Raw genomic sequence first — 22,359 nt, forward strand, 5'->3', positions numbered from 1 at the left:
TAACAGATTGGAGCTCTGCTTCACCATAAATAAGCTCTGATTTTCAGTAGTTACTATTCTCAGGCAAAGCTCTCAATGTTCAGTGGTGATTTACTAAACAAATAAGAATTTTAATAATGATATAATTTATTATTTTTATTAAAATTTATTCAATTAGCAATAATAAATTCTTAATTATTTAATAATAATAAAATCTTGTCCACTCCAAGATTTTTGCAAGGTTTTGCTTCTTGTTTCTGCTTTTGTATTTGGATCACACTTTTTCTTCCATTCACGCCAATACATAAGAGAAGTTTGTTTCATCAGAGATGATTCTTGGGTAAGGACGTTCATCCAGCAAATAATAGACTGTAAGAAAAGCTCATTCAAGTTTGTAAATGCTGTTGGGGGGTTGCATACGAGAGAGGCTGACACAAGAAAAACCTTCATTTGTCCTGTGTAAGAGCCTTTAACAGCCTGTGTTATCCAGCTGTCCAGCAGAACACGTTTAAAAGAGGTGAAACATTTCATTTGATAGTCTACAAAACAAAAAAAACGCTTTTCTGAACTGAGCTCCAGATATCACTCTGGCAATCTCCATTTAAAAAAAAAACAATCAACCAGCTAATAGTTACATCTTTTACAAGCTGGCTCAGGAACACCACGAATATTCACTGTGTTAGAAGGCAAAATAGCACACAATTCATGTATTGGCATCATGGGCAAAAGAGTCTCAAGTCAGGGTATTCCACTGAATTTGGTTGACTGCTGATTAACATCAACTTTTAATTACTGGTTTGGGTATGGAGAAGCAAAGCAAGCATAAGCAATTCAACAGGTAGGGAAACATCTCTTCTCCCTTATCCGCAGACTTGGCTTCAGCCCGGCACCTCTTCTCCACCCTTCCAAGTGTCCGGCCCCCATAGTCCCGTGGATGAGGCAGTTGACAGCACAGGGGAGACTGCAACGGTTTCTCTGTGTCACCCCTTGTTGCTTAGTCTTTTCTTTCGCTGCTCCTTCCTTCTTACTCATTTCCTGTGCCCTGGCATGGGGCTTCTCCATGGGACAGAGGCCCTCAGGGGTGTTTCTGCTTCACTATGGGTTGTCCACAGCCCATGCTCCTTCAGGATGTCCCAGCCCCAGTGTGGGTCACTCATGTACTGTAGTCCCTGGGGAGTGTCGCTGCCCCTGCATGGATCACCCACAGGTCATGGTCCCTCAGGGATCTCCCTACCCCAGCCGGGGTTGCATGTGGTGCAATCCCTCAGAGGTGTCTCTGCCCCAGCATGCGTCCTCCATGGGCTAGCATCCCACAGGGTGTTCCTGCCCCTGCTTGTGTCACCTATAGGCCACATGCCCTGGCATGAATCACCCACAGCTGCAGTCCCTCAGGGGTGTCCCTGCCCTGGTGTGGGTCTTTGACAGGCTGTGGTGCCTCAGGGGTGTCTCTGCCCTGACATAGGTCCTCCAGGGGTTCCTCCTCGGTAATGGAATTCTGCCTTCCAAGAGTGCATCTCCAGTGGTGCCTCCAGCAATGTCCCCTCCTGCTTGCCTCCTCAGTTTCATGTTTTCATTCTCCTAACCTGTGCAGGAGGAGGTCATCCCTCCAGTCCTCTGCAACCCAAACCCTGCCTTATGACCATTGCAGCTGGCAAGAAGTAACAGGAAATTTGCCATTAATTATATATATATTTGTGCTTAAGAATGCTCTTTTGTTTTTATTTCACAGATATCAATGAATGTAAAGTGTTCCCTGGTATGTGCATGAATGGTAAATGCAGAAACACAATTGGAAGTTTCAAATGTAGATGTAACAGTGGGTTTACTTTAGATATGGAAGAGAGAAACTGCACAGGTAAGTCTGGCGTATTCCCCAGTTTTTCCTAGCATCATAAAATAGTCCAGGTTGAAAGGGACCTCAGAAGATCATCTGCTCCAACCTTTTGTGGGAAAGGGAGGCTAGGTGAGATTATCCAGCACTCTGTCCATCTTGAAAACATCCTGTGATGGGGACTTTACCACTTCCCTGGGGCATTTTAAAGGAATTTGTCCTTGTTGCATAACTTGGTGATCTGGAAACTTAACATGGTTCATTTTCTTCAGTTTCTAAGAGCTTGATCTTCAGACAGAATGGCCAACTGTCTTCAGTTTCCCTTTCAAAAAATGATTCTTTAATAAATGTAACATTCTTCTTGTACATGTACATTAGGAATTTTTTTAAATTAGTGTTAAAGATGCTCAGGTCATGCTGTATCAGTACAACCTGAAAAATCAATAAGGATCACCAGCGAAGCCAAGTTCAATGTTCTAACATACAGATTAACTTAATTTATGTTCCTTACTCTCTGGTCATTGTATTACCAAACAGAGACTCCACTGCAAATTTTCATTTAGATTTGATAGCCAAGCACACACAAAGGCACCTTTGCAGTTCTGACTTCAGTGCAACATTAACTCTAGAACAGATGTGCATTTAATTTAAAAGTTTAATATTTTGTTATTTACTGCCTGGAAAAACTGAAACAGAAGATAAGCTTGATAGTTTTCTGGTTATGAGAACCTGGATGCCTGCGTTGTGGGTGGCTCTGTGCTGAAAATGAAGGAGGTTTTTTTATACCACACAGGCGTCTATGAGTGAGTCTGAGTAATACGAAGTGTGGGTGGTAAGGCATGTTAACTGAGGTTGGTCTGGATGTTAACGTTGCCCTAACTGGTGATTTCCTTGGTTTTATAGTGGTTGCATTGATGAGAAATGCATTTAACAAACTTTCTTTCTAAACGAACAAGAATAGGTCAGAAAACGTCACCTTACAAAAGCTTTTTTTTGTTCTGTTTTTCATTGAAAGTTTCTTCTGATGAAAATGTTCCACTGAGCAGCTGTAGAGAACCACATTTTATTAAATGGAAGACTTTTTTTTGTTTAAATTAGCAACAAAATGTTTTATAAAGCCTCTAGGAGGCCAGATACTCTCTTAACATCCCAGGCCCACCACATGGGTTACCATCGAACACCTCCTCACATCTGTGTGCGAGGACTGAACTATCTTCACCCGGCAGAAACCTGGCCATGAGGAGTGACACAGAGGCAAAAGAGACTCTTGCATGTGTTGAAAAAAGAACTGGTTTAAATCTTTAGCAGTTTCTTTAGTTAAGCTTATTCTTGCCTAGTTTTCCTCAACCACTTACACAAATGAGTCTACTGTCCAGCCCAGCCCACCAACTTACTGCAAACATGTTGATGCTCTTCTTTGATTCCTTGCTCCCTGGATTTCTTGGATGACAGATCCAGTCCTCTGCCCTGTACTGGACTAATGTCTTCATTGTTTCAAATATTCTGTTATTTTTACTCCCTGTAAAGAGTTCATGATTTCTTAATATGTAAAAAATAATGACACAGTAGTAAATGAAGCTGAAGGCAGAGGGTAGAGTGGAGAACACGAAACAAAGGCATTGAACCCTAGTTCACCCCCAAAACACTGGATGAGCAGTACATTAAGGAAGAGAGAAGTCTGGAAAGATGTGAGGAGATAGTAAATAACAGGCTATCCAGTTCTTCTTTCCAGTCCTCCCCTTCAACACTGACCTGTTTCACTGGATCATACCCATATTACAAATTCCTCTCTAGCTTCCTGCCTCACTACTGGTGTGTCTTACAAAGAGGTCTTGCTTCTCTTCTCTTTTTACCTTCTACAAACCTGCTATAGTTTTCCACAGTAAGTTTCATTCAAACTTAACTAGTAAGACAACCAGTGAACTGTAAATCTAGCTTTCAAAGGAGCTACTTTAGTTCCTAATGGAAAGGGTATCTGTAAGCTTATAATGCTATTATTGGATAAATGTCTTCATAATAAGCAATTTAATATCAGTGGCAGTGTAGTCATCGAGTCAGTTGGTCCCTCTGTAATAATACCAACTCATAATTTGTTACAGTTAGTAATTTCCTTAGAAATGTAATCTTAAATTACACTTAATGGAATCCTACTTGTTACATAATATAGTCTATAGTTGAGAGCTCTGAACACAATGCATTATGAATCTTTCACAAACTTCCATATAATCCAATATTCCTGTAAATAGTAAATTAATTTCATTTTTCTCTGTTGATCTATACACTATATATGATTTCAGTAGAGTTAATTTATAATGGCCAAGTGTGCTCTTCTGTGAAAAGCGGGATAACCTTAAACTCTTGTTTGGTTTTTCTACCTCTCCATTACTATAAAATAGACATTGATGAGTGCCGGATCTCCCCAGACTTATGTGGAAGTGGTACTTGTGTCAACACTCCTGGAAGCTTTGAGTGTGAGTGCTTTGATGGTTATGAAAGTGGATTTATGATGATGAAGAACTGTATGGGTAAGTGTTGCCAGTATGACCTGGAGTCTGTCCATTTAATGTACAAAGCCTGACTGACTGTACTCTTTACTATACTAGGTCTGCTCCACTGAACACTTCATAAGTATAATTATTGTGACTTGAACAAATGAGACAGATATACAGTAATTAGGACAGGTAACTGAACTATGCCTATAGCTTTGCTTGTTCTTTTACACACTTCTGTATAGATATTTTAGAATGGCAGCAACTGTTCATTCATGTGGTTTAAAAGTGACTAATGAGGTATCCAAACATTTGGTAAAGTTAGGAGTAGAAGGCTGGAGTTTCAAAAGCAGTGTGATTCACTTTTCCTTGATTATTCTAGGACTCCAGAAATTCTGAGAGCATTTCCTGAAAAATCAGATCTCTTTAGTCTGTCTGAAGTTGTAAGAATAGATATGGAGACACCAAAAGTTACTAGCAACCTTAAAAAATCTTGAGTTAGTATTGTGGAGTACTTCATGAAGTACATCATGAAGTATATAATGAAATGAAAAGTCTGAGATTTTCATCTTGATGAGGCTGAATGGGTCCTCCTTATTCCCCTTCTTGAAGATTGGATTGACATCTCTCCTCCCACCCTGGATATCCTTGCCTAATTTCCATGACCTTTAAGGATGGTCAGGAGTGGCTTCAAAATGACATTGGCCAGCTCCCTCTCAGCACTCATGGGTCTTTTACATGTCCTTTGTCAGCAGTTCCTTTCCCTCATTTCCCCTCATCTTTTTGCTGCTGCTGGTATACCTCACACCCCTTGCCAGGGTCAGCTCCTGGTGGCTTTGGCTTTCCTAACCCCATCCCTGCAGACTCAGACAGTGCCTCTGTATTTCTCCTGCATCACCTGTCCCTGCTTTTGCCTATTTTATGCTTCCTTTTTGTGTTTGAGTTTTGCCAGGAACTTTTGTGCTCATAATTGAACTCAAGTGGTCCTATGCTTCTGTGTACCAGGAGGCCATGCAGGCCTCCTGTCACCTTTACTTGATTTCCTGCAAATTCTGATGCTTTTAGACTTCAAAAGCCAGCAAAAAATAATTTCCTGAATCACAGATGAACATAGCAAAGAATCAAAACTGTGGAAGCTGAATAGCTTTCATGAGAGAGAGCAAATGCAGAGAATCAATACTGTATGGTGGAGATCTGTTATCTGTAAGGCAAAGGCAGGGAAGCAAGATGTCACATAAATAAGCAGAGAGTGAGGAGATAAGAAGAGAAGTGACTTCTTGAGGGCCTTTTGCAGGAAGTAAGAAAAGGAGGGCGTAATGTTCAATGAAAACATTTTGGAGTTGTGAGGACTATCCAAGTAGGAGTATTGCAAAAGACGTGTTGAATTCTATCATCAGGCAGTTTCTCCCCTCATAGGAATAACCTGCAAACCCCAATGAAATCTTGGCTAAATACTCAGGCTAATGAAAGATAAAACTAGTCTGCCTCTCTGAATAAAATTCCCTAGTTTCAAGGATAGGTAGCCATAATGCTTCCTGGCAGTCCAAAAGTGTGAGTGCATTCTGCAGCTTGAACATCTTTTGGTCATATTTCTCTTCATCCACATCTACAGTGTTAGCTGTTTTTATCAGGTTTGTGAGTCAAATATTCAGTTTGCCATTACGAGCTTTAGCAAGCATATTTCTCAGCCACACAGTGACATAGCAGGAGCTATCAAACTGAATAGCCATTTAGTTAAAAGTTTACACACACATCCGCATTAATGGCATCCATAGACAACGATTTCAATGCATATGTAAATGGCTGTCTGGTTGCATTAAGAATCACTTTTTTGAAAATGTCATCATATTAATACATTGTTCTAAATGCCAACCATCCAAACAGTTGCTGTCTTCTCTTGTGTCCTGTGTCTCCTAGAATACTTAATTTTAAATGATGAATTTCTGGTTTTCTTGAGGGGAAAAATAGCCATCTTTAGAGTTAATAATGTATAGGTTTTTGTTTGCCCTGTTATGCAGTATGAGGACAGGAGCAGCACTGCTTCAATGAAACAATCCTTTTATTTTCTGACCTCCAGATTTTGTCACTTACAGACACCGAGAATTGCTTTTCTCATTGTTGCTTCTTAGTAATGATTTTATATTTGTCATGGTTTCTTTGCAGATATTGATGAATGTGAGCGCAACCCTCTGCTGTGTAGAGGTGGCACATGTGTGAACACCGAAGGGAGTTTTCAGTGTGACTGTCCTTTGGGACATGAGCTGTCACCATCACGTGAGGAATGCATAGGTGAGTTTCAACTCAGAATAGTAGTCTTCAGCTTTCTGAGAAGAGTGGTCATTTGTGCTATGAAAACTTCCTGTCTCTGGCAAGGATGGGGTCTCAAGAATATTTTATACAAATTCATGCTCCTCCTTTATATGAGTATCTTCAAATTAAAACATTATAACAGATCCTGTAAAACCTGCAGTGCCCTTAATGCTGTTGACTTCAGAGAGGGTTATTTTACCAGGCCTCTTAGGGATTATTTAGTAACTCAAAGGACTGTACCAATCTCGCTGGCAACTTTCAAGTCAAATACATACAAGCACAAAGTGAAATTTGTTCCTACTACAGTCACAAAAAAGTATTGTCCCTTATTGAAATGCAGCTCTCCTTTTTGCACATATTTTACCAAAATGGTGAAAAAAATGCAAAAAACAGAATGCATATTATCTCTTTCGTTTCTGTGTTTGATGCATAGTTGCTTCAAGGGTTGGTTTAAATCAGCACACTGTGCAGTTAATGCTCACAGACCAGAAACAAAAAAAGATAAACCTTTGGACACTGGCTTAAACATAATGTTCAGAGCTCCTTACCTTGAACTGGAGCATCCTAAGAACAAGAAAGAAATGGAAAAAGCCTGAAAGCCACCAGTTTAAAATAATACCTCTCACTCTCTGGCATTTGAGCAGTTAGAGTTTGCATTCTGAATAACAAGTAATTGATATGACTGATTCTTTTCCAGATGTAAATGAGTGCTCATTAAGTGACAGTCTCTGCAGAAATGGCAAGTGTGTGAACATGCTTGGAACATACCAGTGTTCCTGTAACTCTGGGTACCAGGCCACTCCTGACAGACAAGGCTGCATAGGCAAGTGTTGTACACCTTCTCCTGTGTATTTGTGCTTCGGCATATATTGTTTCATCTGTCTTTGTTTTTATGTAATTTCATACCTTGCTTTTGAAACTGCACAGGGCCATCTCATCTGCTGTTAGGCACATCATGAACTGTCATGGACCCTTCTTTTACCTTAGAATTATAAAGAAGGTATAAAAAGATTGTTGCTGTACTGAGCTCTGCAGAATACGTTGAGAAAAAATATTCTTATGGTACTATTCCATTAAAATCAAAGGCTTGAGCTAACAACCAGAAAATACTGCTTAATTTCTTGATCAAGCAAGAACAGCCCCATGCATTGATAGCTTCTCTTTCACTTTTTCTCTTTATTGTATACATCTCTTAAATCCTTAACTGGAGTAATACTGAATTATGTAGTTGTCATCACACTGGTAAGGAGAACAGAGGTATTGAGATTTTTTTATTTGTTGATTTTGTTTATTTTTTTGCAAAAATATAAATTTGCGTTACTTTTCAAGCTTTAATGAAACGTAAGTTAATTCATTACTTCCCACATGTTGTGTTTTGCACTTTTTTTTTTACATCTGTAATGATACATATAAACAAAAGCAACAACAAAAAGTAGCCACTTGCTCCCACAGATGAAAATGCAGTTGAAAGAGAGAAAGCTGAACAAAATATAAATCAGAGACAGTAGAGCGAGAACAAAAATTCATAATCATGTCACTGATAAACTGTTTCATCTGCTAAGTAAAATGGCAGAGAAGATGAGTTTTCCTTATGTCCTGGTTTCAGCTGGAATTGAGTTAATTTTCTTTCTAGTAGCTGGTATAATGTTATGTTTTGGATTTAGTGTGAGAATAATGTTGGTAACACGCTGATGTTTTCAGTCCTTGCTAAGTAGTGTTTATAGTAAGTCAAGGATTTTTTAGCTTCTCATGCCCAGCCAGCAAGAAGGCTGGAGGGGCACAAGGAGTTGGGAGGGGACACAGCCAGGACAGCTGACCTAAACTGGCCAAAGGGGTGTTCCATACCATGTGATGTCATGGCCAGTATATAAACTGGAGCGAGCTGGCTGGGGGTGGGTATTGCTGTTTGGGAACTAACTGGGCATCAGTCGGCAAGTGGTGAGCAATTGCATTGTGCATCACTTGTATATTCCAATCCTTTTATTATTATTGTCATTTTATTATTGTTATTATTACCATTATTAGTTTCTTCCTTTCTGTTCTATTAAACTGTTCTTATCTCAGCCTACAAGTTTTACCTTTTTCCTTCTGATTCTCTCCCCCATCCCACTGGGTGGGCAGGGAGTGAGTGAGCGGCTGCGTGGTGCTTAGTTGCTGACTGGGGTTAAACCACAACACTTACAGAAGTAGACTTACTACTACTTATGTTGCTCCCCCAGATATTGATGAATGTATGATAGTGAATGGAGGCTGTGACACCCACTGCACTAACTCAGAAGGCAGCTATGAATGTAGCTGCAGTGATGGCTATGCTCTAATGCCAGATGTCAGGACATGTGCAGGTAGGTTTGAGTATCTTAAAAGTTCCAGCATCATATCTTTCAGCCAATATGAACATTGTATTCTTTTAGCTGAGCCGTACCAGGGTGACAGAATTATTATCTCCTTTTTTTTTTTTTTAATTCAGATATTGATGAATGTGAAAACAGTCCAGATATCTGTGATGGTGGGCAATGTACTAATATTCCAGGGGAATATCGCTGTCTCTGTTTTGATGGATTTATGGCTTCTATGGACATGAAAACTTGTATTGGTAAGTAGCTATATGCACCAAATTTAATGCAAGTCTAAAAATTCTGTAGCTAATGTTTTAGGATGTTCTGCTGAATCCTTGAAAGTGGATATTGAAACTATATTATACAAAAAAATAACCTGTAAATCTTTCTTGCATGTCACTATAGATATCAGGGGGGTGTGTGCACACACATACGGATGAGAAAACAGTTATATGTAATGCTGAGCAAAGCTGTCCTGAGGTGGTTTTGTCTCCTTTTTTCCATAGAGTTGAATTTTAAGATTTTCTTTCCACCTTCACTTTTATGTTATTCCATGTATTTGTTTTCAATTTTGCACACATACTCCATGTTTATGCAACCAACTTGAATGTTTAGAACTTATCTTTTCAATAATTCTTTCATATTAGCCATGTTAGTAGCTGTATAATCAGAATACTTTTTTTTCATTTTATACGCAACTCCTCTTAAATGTTCTTCTCTAGGAAAACAGTATCCGATATTAAGGTTAGAAACCCACAGTGAGAAAATGTGAATTTCTGCCACATATGTAATTGCTTTCCTTGCTAACAGCATCATCCAGTTTGTCAAAAAGCCTTTGAGATAACTACAGTTTCTTACTGAACTTAACACTACTTTCAACAAAGTACTTGATTTTTTTTTCAGCAGAAATATTTGCAGTGTCTTCTATTTGTTTGACAGTGTGTGAAATTAGGTGATCTTTGCCATTTAACTAGTGTAAAATTGCAGCTATTTGAATAAAGTCAAAAAGTTGATATAGGTGTAACTAATAAGATGACTATGTTTTAACTACAAGTTTTTAATCAGATCTTTAATTGTAAGCTATTTAGCTTTCAAATGAGGTAAATTCTGGAATAACGTTAAAGCTTTGTATTATAGCTGAAAGCCTATACTGAAGATTTAGCATGCAGCATAAGAATCTAAAACACAGTTCAGGTACAAACTACATTATTCTTTAGGAGAGGTTTTGTTCCTAATGGAAAGTTTTCATCATATATGCAACACTCAGTAAAATTGCAAAGAACAGGGAGATATCAGTAGCAAACATACCTCACTCTTGAAGCTTCAGTCACATCAAGGCAGCAAGTGCTGAGCAGTCACATTGTTGAGGTGTCTGGGAAGGGAGTCTGGCACAAGAGCACATCTACAGTCCTGATGCCCTGTTTTACCTTGTGACTATTTTTTTTTAATAGGAGGTTGTGGGAAGACTTTTCTAGTTGTGGTTTATCACTTGTTCTTTCTGCAAGGGTCTTTCCCCAGTTCATCTGCAGCCTGACTTCTCCTTGAATGTTGCTTTTGTGGTGGCTTTGTGTCTTTGTATGTGCCAAAGATAGCTCTAACTTTTGGAAGCATTTCTTCTCAAGGGCATGATCTCAATGTCTCTGCTCTTTATCCTCTCCCAAAATGGCTTTCAGCAACACCATTAGGACAATGGTTATTGACCTCTTCTTTCATTCCTACTTAACCTCAGCTTTGATAGACATTTTGATTTTTCTTCCTTTCTTGAAATGTCTTGAAGTTTCTTTCAGCTTCTTTCACAATCAGAGGGACTTTGTTTCTTGTCAGCAAGGAATTTGCCCCACCACACACAACATACACACTTGGGATCGTTGACTAAAAATTATTTCCTAGCTACCCATTTTCTAATAGCATAGCAGAGTAATAAATATAGGTCTGTACTAAAAGCTGCCAGTGATCCATAGGAATTCTCCGAAACCTAAATGGAAGGCTGTGCCAGAGCTACTTATAGCCATAAGCTACTAAGAGGAGGAGTTTGAAGTTCCCTTGAGGTGTTAAGAGTTCCCTATTTAATATGCTTCATAGTTCAGGCATTTCCAGTGAGATTTTGGAAGAAATAGGTCAATCCTTATGTTCCAGAGGTGTCTCAGCAAGCAGAACTACAGAGTAAGTCTGCAGCTTTTGCAACTGGGGAGACTTAAGAGCATGGCAGCTTTCCTTTGCCTCATAGTGTGACAGCTGAATATACTAGGGCAATAAAGGTTGCTGTAGTGGGAGTGTTTAGAAGACTGAGAAAATCAGCCCTGTTTTAAAATACAAAACTAAATTTTACTAAATTCATTTAATAACAGCACATTTGCCAATGGTCAGTTCTTACACAATATTGATTATTACTATTGCACATACAAAACTTAGTTTTTAACCATCACATTCTAAATTATATGCAAGTATACAATACCACAGAGCTGTTATGGGTAGTTTGCATTGACTGGCTTCCAGCCCTTGGTGTTGCTTAGGCACAACGGTCAAGGTGATCAGGCTTGAGCACTTGTCTACAAGAAAAGCTGGAACTGAAGTGGGTCTGTCTTCTTTCTTCTCCAATTTTCCATGCTTATGTTTTTATGCTATTGCCCCCCTCACAAAAAGGAGGGTCCCTTCTTCTCCTTGTATGGCTTATCTTGTTTTCTTGTCTTGCCAGTCATTCTTCTGGTGTACCTGTGAGGTTTTCCTGCCTATCTGCAGTCCATTCTGCCGATACTGTCTTTTGTCTGGCAACTTCTATGACTTTGATGTGTCCTACATGCAGCTATGCCCATTTTTATTTGTCCTTTTGGCAGTCTCCCTGCTCACATCCTTATGCAAAACTGTGGCTATGCCATCACAGTATTACACAATACTTACATGCTATTGCTAGTTACACTGTTTTAACATGCTTTTATTGGGGGTTAAGGCAAGCTAATATTAATTATATGCCAATTAATGCACTTTTAATTTATATGTGATGTGGGCGTCTGCTTTGGCTGCATTACGTGACATCTTACTTTTCTCAAAAGGACAATTACAAGTACCAGAAATGCCTTTTTGTCCACAATACAGTAGCTTTCTTTAATGTCATAGTATAACACTGTTAGTTAATATCATTTCAAGGGACGAATGGAAATACTGGACAAGGTATTTGAAAAGCTTTTGGGCAGTATGGCCCCACTACAGTATGACTCAGAACACTCATATGAAACTCCTCAGTTATCTGCTTGACAGGTGCCCAATTCTAGTTTGTTCTTATACCTGTTTCATTGTTTCATAAGATTCATCGTCTTTCCTAAGTTGAATTCTTATTAAAAAAACTGATTGAGTTTACTTTATTATTTTTTATAATTTTGAAAAATGCTGTTCAGAGGTATCGACACACTTGTATATATCATTATTTAATATTAAGTAGTGATCAAAATGTGCAAATTGAAACCTGTAGGTAATATCAGTACAGGAAAAGTAACCAATTTACTGTATAAATTCTTCTTTGGAAGAAAATTATAGCTATATTACGATCAAGAATATGTTTTTTTAAAATCCTTTAAAGCCGTTCTTGTAAGAAGTAATTGACTTCATAGCCCAATAATTAGCATTCTATACTGTGGTATTTGGACTACACATTCATCCTTACTTGTTTTTAGGGATTTAAAAGAATACAGAATGGAACAGCTGAAATATATTATGATGAAGATTAATAAATGCCACATGTTGCAGGAGTGGACCATGCTTCTGATATTTTCACCTGAATGGAAGTATTCCAAAAAGACAAAGTATGCAGTTAAATGGCAGTAATGTTCAACTAATATTGAATTTATGTGCACTTACAGATGTGAATGAATGTGATTTGAATTCCAACATCTGCATGTTTGGGGAGTGTGAAAACACTAAAGGTTCCTTCATTTGTCACTGTCAGCTAGGATATTCAGTCAAGAAAGGAACCACAGGATGCACAGGTAAAGCAAATTTCCAGCATATACATCATGGTATGCACATATCTTGGTTGGCTTTCAGGTAAAATACATGCACAAGTGTTCACACACAAGTGAGAGATTGGTATCTATACATAACAGTAAATTTAAGACTACATATTTTACATTTGTCAGCATGTATCCAGAGTTTGAAAAAGTACCTTCCTTTACCAGTATCGTTATAATATGAGAGACCCCTTACATAACTGTAATTTTAAAGACAAAGCTTTTTCAGTATAGGTTTGGGGAAACATAGCTTGGGTGGGCACAGCTGCATTTGTATTAGAAGTATTTTAGCAGTACTCATTTGTCATACATACTTAAAGTATGAACTCATCTGTCAACTGAAGCTGCAGGAAATGACCCTGTAGTCTAAGAACAAGACAAAAGGAAAAAAAGTAAAAGAAAAGAATAAAAAACAGTGATGATGTAAGAGGAAAAGTATATGCCGTCCTTCAACCCATGCTAACAAGTTTTAAAGGATCATAGTCAGTTTCAAACTCTACGAGTTCCTGTGATAGTTAAGCAGTAACTTCTCTTCTGCAAGCTGGGTCCACAGCATTCAGGAAGCTAAGTTCATCCAAAATTATTCTCCTGGGAAAGATGACAGAATTTCACCTATAATTTGGTCTTTAACAATTTGTTCTGTAATTACTAAGGTCTTGGACTAATCATTTTTGCAACTGAAATGTGCCTGTGCACCCAAAGGTCTCATCCCATTTTTAGACATATAAAGGTCAGCATATTTAAAATGTATGGAAAACAGCTTTAATTTCAAACTGAAAAGCAGTTGTAAGAAAGCAGACTAATTCCGTCGTGTTTACAAACAATGAACAAAATGAAAAGACAATTGTCACTATTTTTTATTAATTTATAATACAAAGTAACTTGCTTGAGTTATTCTGTAGTCTTGAACATTTGTTTTTTTAAAGGACTGCAAACCTGCACAGTGGAAATAAGCAACATGTAAAAGGAACATAATTTGTAGTAGTCCAGTGCTCTTGATGTAAATACTAATAGTTTATTTTGTGCTTGTAGATGTGGATGAGTGTGAAATTGGTGCTCACAACTGTGACATGCATGCCTCATGTGTCAATGTACCAGGAAGTTTTAAATGTAGTTGCAGAGAAGGATGGGTTGGAAATGGTATTAAATGTATTGGTAAGTATACAGAAAATAAAGCTTTTCCCTTTTTTCTTTTTTTCTTTTCTTTTTTAATGAAAGCCGGTAATGTGACTGTGTGATTACTCCATTAGAAATGAAGTGTTACTCTTCTATCTGCTGTACTCTGTGGATAGATGGGTATGCAAGCTTCTTAACGTTTCAGGGGTTTGGTTTTCTGAGAAAAAAAAAAGGGTTTGTCTCAGAAGCCTGTCTGTGTAACGTCTTACGGAATTAACAATGTATTTTAGAAAGTTTACATACAACTGCTAGAATGTGCAAAATAAAAAAAAAAGGTCAAAAATAAAATGCAATTTGTTTTGTGATTTCCTGCCAGTAAGATACTATTTCTGTTACTTAATACCATTTTTTGTAAATGTACTGTAGTATATCTAGTTTATAGGCCCTAATGTGAAGCAGACTGGACTTGAGGTATGGGAAACTTGATTCTGCTTTTGCTGGGCTGCTAGAGCAGCATTGTGTCCCCTTGCCTTCATTTTTTAGGTTGGTGTGTAAAGATTGTAAAAAAAGATTTAACTTTTCTTCAGAACATTTAGGGATGTATGGAAGGCGAGCTTCATTTAAGAATTACACTTTATTGGTGTAATATGTGAAAGAAAAATACCATATTACGAGATTTTACTGCAAGCCAGATCTTCTAAGCTTTTTAAGCCATATCTGACAAAAAGGGGAAGGTCCCCTGGTCTTTATTATTATCATTTAATTAAAAATATGTGAGGTTCTACTAAGTAAATAAAAAGTTTCATTTGAAGGAGAAAACCTTAAAAAGTTTTTCCAGCAGCATCCTCATAGTTAGAATAGCTCCTGGATATAGCATTCTTCCAGGAGACCGCTCTGCGGATGGGTGAGAAGGGAATGTCGGCTACCCCATAGCACTAGCTAGTGTGACTGATTTGTCATGGACCCATATGGCCATTCCCATCAAATGGGCCCTTGAGGGGAAGGGAAGTTTCTTCTTTCTTTTTCTGTGTGGTTTTTTTTGTTGTTGTTTTTTTTTTAATCCAAGTTGACATCCAAGTAAATAACAAAGTTTGCATTAACTTTCATGGAGTTACATTGTTGTCACATTCTTCTGTTACTTGAGAAGTCTCTCTAAATGTACGGCAGATTTTCACCTCACTATATTTCTTTGGTTTATTGTTTTTTTAACTAATTTTGAATTCAAGTTCTTTAACATGATATTAATGTTCAAGTAACAAGTCAGCTGAATTCCATCTGTTGCTTGGAAACATTTTGCCCAATCCCAGACATTTTAATTTAAAGGAAGAAATATTAAAATGAAATCACAGCAGATTAACCCTGCATCTTCTAATGAGAACTTTGTGTATTTATGGAGACATAAATAATCTTTGCACTTGTTAGCTTGACAGTTAATTGTAAGCCAGGTATACTAACTGCTTATTTACCGCTTGCACTCTTTTGCCCGTAATGTGCAGATCTTGATGAATGCTCCAATGGGACCCACCAGTGCAGCGTGAACGCTCAGTGTGTGAACACCCCAGGGTCATACCGCTGTGCCTGTGTGGAAGGATTTACTGGGGATGGATTTACTTGTTCTGGTACGAAGTTTCTGTGAAAGCTGACTTGTCCCTGGTTGTTTCTGTTGTATGGAAGATTTGCAAACTAGATCTAAGCCCAAAGTGCAAGACAACAAATGTAAAAGTGTCTTAAGATCAGGATTCTTCCCATCTGCTGAAGAAGTGCTAACAAAGGCAACTGTTTGTTCCTTTGATTTGTGTGCCAAATTGGACCCACTGGGCCCATTTGTTGGGTGAAGTTCCTGTCTGCTCCTTCTTCTTCCTCCTCCTCCTCATGCCAATTTTTTTGAATGTGCATGTGCTGCTTGCAGCAGCAGACTTTCTAGTTAAGAATACAAAACACCAGCTCTCTGTTATGGTTCCTGTCTTGTAGGCCATGTCTGTCTCTGGCAGGGAAGGCATCATCTGTTTTTCCCTCACTATGTTAGTTGAACAGGATTTAATCATGAACACGGGACTTTTTGAAAAGAAGAACAAATTACAGTTGAAAAATATTGCCCATTATCTCTGCATTTAAATTTGTTGGTAAATGTTCACTTTTAAGAATGAACAATGTTTAGCACACAGCAAGTGATTCAAAATAAATGACATGTAAAAGATTATATAAAGTGTAAAGATTTTATATTAAGCATTAATGGCCGAGTATTGAGTTACTGTGGTTTTTATCACTGACAGAGTGGAGATGCAACAATATCTTTGCTCTTGAATTCTAACATGACCTTTATGTGGTCAAAAAGTTTGAAGTATTGAAAGAATGCATACTAATGATAGTAAAATACCTAGAAACTAATGTGAATGCATTCATTATTAGCTAACTAGCTCATTTTAAATCAAAATTAATTTATACCTTAACAAGACAGTCTTTTGATTAGAATTGTAAGGTTTCTTTATTTCAGAATAAGGATCTTCAAATACTATTTGTTTATGTGTTTCAAGTTTGTGATTAATGAACAAGAATGTCCATCCCTATTATTAACACACCATGTTTCAGATCTTCTGTTTTTTAAAAATCAGATGCAATACTAGGGATTGACTAATAAAATGAAGACATTATATTGGAAATTTTTTCAGACAATCATAAGCATATCTGACAAAATTATGAGTCCTTATGATGACTGCAATGGTGAATGCCTTCCTTTGTCATTCTGCTCTTCTATAGCTCTTAAAAAAAAAAATCACTTTTGGGACATAGTAGGAGAATCCCCAGTAGTGTGCAAATGGTAGTTGTAAAATTCATAATCCTCAAAGAATATTTTCTAAAATGCGTATGAAAATAATTTTCTATGTATGATTCACTTAAGAAAGTTTGCCTTCTGAATGTGTTTTATGTCAAAGTAACATAGCAATATGTACCAGGAGACTTAAGTTTTGACTTTGTAAGCAAAATATTCAACTTATTTGTCAAAGCTAATAGTACTGAATCTGAAAATCCTGCATTATTAATAAAAAAATTAATCTGTTATTGAAAAACAAGGAGTAAGGAATCATGGCAGGGTAAAAGGAATAATTTTGGAGTGGTGTTATGTTTGATTTTCTGCATTCTTTCAATTTACTTCATCTTCAGGTGTAAATGTTTTGGTTTATATCAACAATACTCAACAGCATTATTATTTTGAATGTCAGGATATTATTTATATTTTGGTAGTAAAACATGGTTTCGAAGAAATTTTCTGTCTCCCGCAGATGTTGATGAGTGTGCAGAAAATGTTAATCTGTGCGAAAATGGACAGTGTTTGAATATCCCTGGTGCCTACCGTTGCGAATGTGAGATGGGATTCACTCCCGCTTCAGACAGCAAGTCATGCCAAGGTAAGCCACTGGTACTTCAGGTTTGTTTTCCGAGTTTGGATTGGCTGCTATAAAATAAAAAAACAAGAAGTGCTGGAAGGACCTCAACCTGGAAGCAGAATATTCAGCACGTGCTTCACGTATAAGTAATTTTTTCAAGCAAGGATTATTTTGCAGTGTGAATTATGTTGAAGCTAGCTTTCATCTTATTAAGTTTTCCTGGCCTTGGTCCAAAAATTCCAGAGTAGATGTTTGGTTCAGTAATTTTATTTTTTTAATTATTTCTCTTCCTTTTGTCACTAGTGAATAGTGTGTGGAAAACCCTGTGTTCATCGCTATTTTATTTAGTATGTGTACACAGGAGACACAAACTGCATTAAGTGACCTCATTTTAAAATAAATGTTTTCAGGAAAATTGAATCACTGCTGTATTTAACAAGTTTGTAACACTCCTTAAAATGCATACTGGAGATTTTTTATCATCACCCTTTCTCTCTCAATATTGTACCAGATCATCTGAAGTGCAAAAGGGATTATTATCTTTCTAGTCCAGTTTAGCTTCTATTCCCTGTTGGGTTCTTATGTCTTTTTTTTGTCTAATGTAAGCAAACTGTATATTAGTAAAGTCTTTTTAGCAGGTGCTCCAAAGCTTTTTAGCTTATTCCATATTTAATGATGGAAACCTTGCAACATCTTAGGAAATTAAAATTCTTGATGAGACATTAAAAACAGATTCCAAAATGTAGTCTCTAAAATTCAGTCCATAACTTGGCACGTTCAAACATTCAGGTGTACATGTATGAATCAAATTTCCAGCTGTAGAAAAATTGCAGATGCTTCTGAAAAATTAGCTATGCAACTGTTTTGGTCAGATCTGTTAATAGTCACCAAGTATTGTCAATCACCTTTACTGAACTTCTCAGTGCAGCTCAGTCAGTTAGTCATATTACAGACATGCCAATGTTCTAATAAAAATCCCCAAATAGATATCAGCCAGTCAATGTTTTGAAAAGCAGTATGATTCTCATTCTTGGGACAGCGGGTCACCGACATTTGGCTTTTTAATTGGTCCACAAGGATGCTCTGAAAAATAAATAGTAGAATTTTGGAAAAATCCTTGGTATATTGGTATATTACTGTGATTCCAACAGAGATCTGAAAGCATTCCATAGATTAAATTGTGCTGTTGGAGAACTAAAAGATCTGGGTGCTGAATATTTGAAAGAAGTTCTCTTCTTTTTTTTTTTTAAGTTGATATATTAATTTGTCCTATGATAAGGTGACTTCTTGGCTGATTACTGCACTCAAAGGAAAAAATCCAAAGCCTGGATTTAGTACAATTATTTTAAGACAAATAATTCATCCAATTTCTTCAGAAATCCTGAGATGTCAGTACATTAGTTTCTTAATGATACAGTCTTTTCCATAACTTTATAAAGCTTCATCTGAACACAAGTTGTGTTCATGACCTGATTTGGAGGTCATTCCATGACTGTACTCCAAGCTACTTAGAAACCTTCCTTTAATTTCCAGTTTAGTTTACTGAGAACTGTTGGATATTAGGCATTTATCTTAGATTTCATTTTCCCTTAAAAATTTACATCTCTCTCCCCCTCAAAAGTATCCCCTTGTCATATATTCCTATAAAGAGGCATTATATCACTTCTCAAGCTTTGGCTAAGGCAAGCAAGCCAAGTTCAAAATAGATATTTCATTACTTTAGTAATTTTAATATCCCTTTTTCACACCTCATCCAATTTTTGTACAGCACTCTTCAACAGATCACTGTACACAGAATTTCTAATGAAGATTTAGCTGTGCATTGTAAAAAGGTATTAATGCTTTCCACTTACTGTCTCTGCCAAAAATAGCTCACTGGTACATGCTAGAGTTGCATTAGCCTTTTGCACAGCTGTTTTATTTTGGCAACTTAAAAGTCTTGCTATCATACAGTATATGCAGGGTTTTTTTCCGCTGTTATCTTAGTTACCTTCAACTCAGAAGTCCTTTATAGTTTGTTTCTAAAACTGTAACTTTGCACTTAATGCTGTTAACATTTAACTTCTTTTCTAGCACTGTAGTCCACAATGTAATCTGATTTTCTGTCAGTGTCTTTCAACCTTATTTCATCTTCAGTTTACATGAGCACACAGGCAGTCCCTTACATGCATCTTAGCTCACTTATGACGTAGTTACTATATAACTGGTTTAATGTGGGTTTGAGAAAATCATAGAGAATTCTTCCTATATTCCTTTTCCCTGTATTCTTTCTCCGAGATAAAAGTAACTGTTGATGCCTACTCTCTCTTTCTTCTTAGTATACTTTTTTCCCTGAGAATGGTATTCTGAAAATCTTACTTGCCATTAGTAAGAAATGTTGCAGACTATGGGCTAGGAAATGACTGACACCTTTGTGTGGTGTTATGCTTCATTCTGTTTAATGCACATTTTGAAAAGAACTTACTGGCTTTTTGACTTAGCTTTCCTTTTGAGTCCTGAGAAGTCAGTTTTGCTATTTTTACTTCACACTGGCTAAGACAGGAATAAGTAACAAGCAGCTTAATGGCGAATGCCTCACAAATCCCTAGCTATAGCGTTCTATACAAAATCAAAAGTGATTACTCAGTTTTGCTTTTTTAAATATGTTAAGTTACATGGGTCTTCATTTGCTTTTAGTAGTACAACACACTATTGTAATATTAATATGGTAGTGATACGTAACTTTCTGTTCTTAATATATTCTTTCAGATATTGATGAGTGCTCCTTCCAGAACATATGTGTATTTGGTACCTGTAACAATCTACCAGGAATGTTTCATTGTATCTGTGATGATGGCTATGAACTAGATCGAACTGGGGGAAACTGTACAGGTATATCTCTTCTGTTCAGAAATAGGTCAAGACTTAATTATTTTTTTTGATTGCACCAAGCTAATTTAAAGATGAGTTCACAAAACATTCATTGTATTCTTTTACAACAAGAGTACATTTTTCCCCACTAAATAAGCAATGTGTAGAATTATATGCTTTGGAGTTGGTTTAAGAATGGAACAGAAAGAATGGCTTCTTAAATATGCAGCTCTACAAAGGTTATTTCTAAATGTTTGATGAATTATTAGTAGTTCTTTTGTTCCAATTACAGCTAAAATTCACTTGTATTTGAAATTTTCTTGCGCATTTTGTCTTAAAAACTAAAATTATTCTTCTGTTCTGTCCAGTGAGAAGGTTTATAAAGTAACCTTTCTATTTTAGATATCGATGAATGTGCCGATCCCATTAATTGTGTTAATGGTCTTTGTGTAAATACACCTGGAAGGTATGAGTGTAATTGCCCTCCAGACTTCCAGCTGAATCCTACTGGAGTGGGTTGTGTGGGTAAGTAAAAGCTATCTGAAGTATTACTTTAGAAATCACAGCCAAGGTGACTGTTCTGATGCAAATGAGGGCAGCAAGACAGAAAAATTATACTTAAACGTGCTGCATATCCTGTTGTACAGTTTTCTAGAGATGGAGTTATTTTAACTGATTAATGGTGTTTATAGTTTCTTTAAAATACATCTTTTTAAAATTTGTCGAAACGTATATTATCTGCATTTCCATTCTCCTAACAGTCAACAATTCTCATTTAAAAAAAAAAAAATTTTAATCCTAGATGTGTCTTGGGATTGATTTATGTGTTTATCTTAAGTCTAAACTGCGTAATCTGTGTAAATCTACATAATTCTCTCTGGTTTACACAGACTTAAAGTGAGTTGTCATTACTTTTCCCCCTTGCTACATGATGTAGGGCTGTCGTGTGATTAGAGTATATACTAGCAGTCTCGGGAAGTTTTGGGGAAGAGGGGGGTTGAGAGAGGGGCTAAGGTTCATCCATAATGATTTGTTTGTGATCCTGGGAAAGCCTTCTAAATTTTAATTGGAAAACAGCCTTTTTATTTTATTACTTTGGGAAGACTCAAATTCTCCTGAATGGGTAGTTAGAACTCTATCCATTTTCTAAATGTTTACAATAATACTACAGTGTAGTGGCAAATAAATATATTCTAAACAAGTAATTTCTAAAGAAATACAGATTTCCTTCAGAACAAATTTTATTGCTCATCTTTTCCATGTTTCTCCATTTTCTGCCTATGAATATTATCTCTTGCTTCTCTGGATGCTCAAAACAAGTCCTGTTTGAGACCTTTAGATGTCCACAGTTTGACCAATTTATTATAAAACTTTAAGCTGAGATTTTTAAAGACGAAGTGAATTTATGTAATCTATTCCATCTGTGTTTCTGTCTCCCATAGACTCTACTGACAATTCCTGCCTTAATACTTTTCTTCTGCAGTTGCAGTCTGACCTAAGCTTTTAACTTTGTCTCACCTGAAGATTCAGTTGAAGCAATGAAATCCTGCCTTTTTGGCTACCCTTCTGCAGCATATAACTGCTAAGATCCTCATTCTTCCCTACAACCAGATGCTGTGTATGATTAGCCCTGCAAGCCCTGAATTATGACCAAAGAATTTAAGTGATGTCTGAAGAAGCTTATGAGAATGAATTATCCTACTGCTAGCTGACTTGTGTTTCACTAAAAAATGGGAGTTTGAGTTGGCACTCTACTTTGGGACCAGTTGTCCCGATGACATTTTTGGCAGAGGTGCCATGTTTCCTCAAGGAAGCCTCCACAGTGGAAGGGAACCTACTCAAGGGTCAATCTAGCAGCGCTAGAATCCCAAATGAGAGAGCAAGCCCTCCCTTTCTGAAGAAAAAATGTTGAATAAGAAAGTGGTAGGAAAACTGTTTGACCCTTCCTTATTTCTGTGCTGAGGAAGTACTACTAAGGCTGTCCCTCTCTCTGGTACAAAGACTCTTTTCCTTTCCCATGTGTAAGAAGCATTTTTTGTTTCTGAATGACTGATTGCACAG

At 37.1% G+C, this 22,359-nt stretch overlaps 1 protein-coding gene across 2 annotated transcripts in view; it reads left to right on the top strand.

Annotated features, from left to right (window-relative positions):
- FBN2 (fibrillin 2) overlaps window positions 1-22,359 on the top strand; it is a 173,314-nt gene that overhangs the window by 110,879 nt on the left and 40,076 nt on the right. For both annotated transcript variants that reach the window (XM_010566065.1, XM_010566064.1), the window contains exons 25-36: window positions 1,709-1,834; window positions 4,207-4,335; window positions 6,463-6,588; window positions 7,307-7,432; window positions 8,829-8,951; window positions 9,077-9,202; window positions 12,800-12,925; window positions 13,979-14,101; window positions 15,559-15,681; window positions 17,344-17,469; window positions 20,197-20,319; window positions 20,701-20,823. In XM_010566065.1, the coding sequence (XP_010564367.1) occupies window positions 1,709-1,834; window positions 4,207-4,335; window positions 6,463-6,588; window positions 7,307-7,432; window positions 8,829-8,951; window positions 9,077-9,202; window positions 12,800-12,925; window positions 13,979-14,101; window positions 15,559-15,681; window positions 17,344-17,469; window positions 20,197-20,319; window positions 20,701-20,823 (1,500 nt within the window). The remainder of the gene's footprint in view (window positions 1-1,708; window positions 1,835-4,206; window positions 4,336-6,462; window positions 6,589-7,306; window positions 7,433-8,828; window positions 8,952-9,076; window positions 9,203-12,799; window positions 12,926-13,978; window positions 14,102-15,558; window positions 15,682-17,343; window positions 17,470-20,196; window positions 20,320-20,700; window positions 20,824-22,359) is intronic.

The sequence above is a fragment of the Haliaeetus leucocephalus genome, unplaced genomic scaffold (genome assembly GCF_000737465.1).
Source record: "Haliaeetus leucocephalus isolate CR32 unplaced genomic scaffold, Haliaeetus_leucocephalus-4.0 Scaffold203, whole genome shotgun sequence".
Taxonomy (NCBI): domain Eukaryota; kingdom Metazoa; phylum Chordata; class Aves; order Accipitriformes; family Accipitridae; genus Haliaeetus; species Haliaeetus leucocephalus.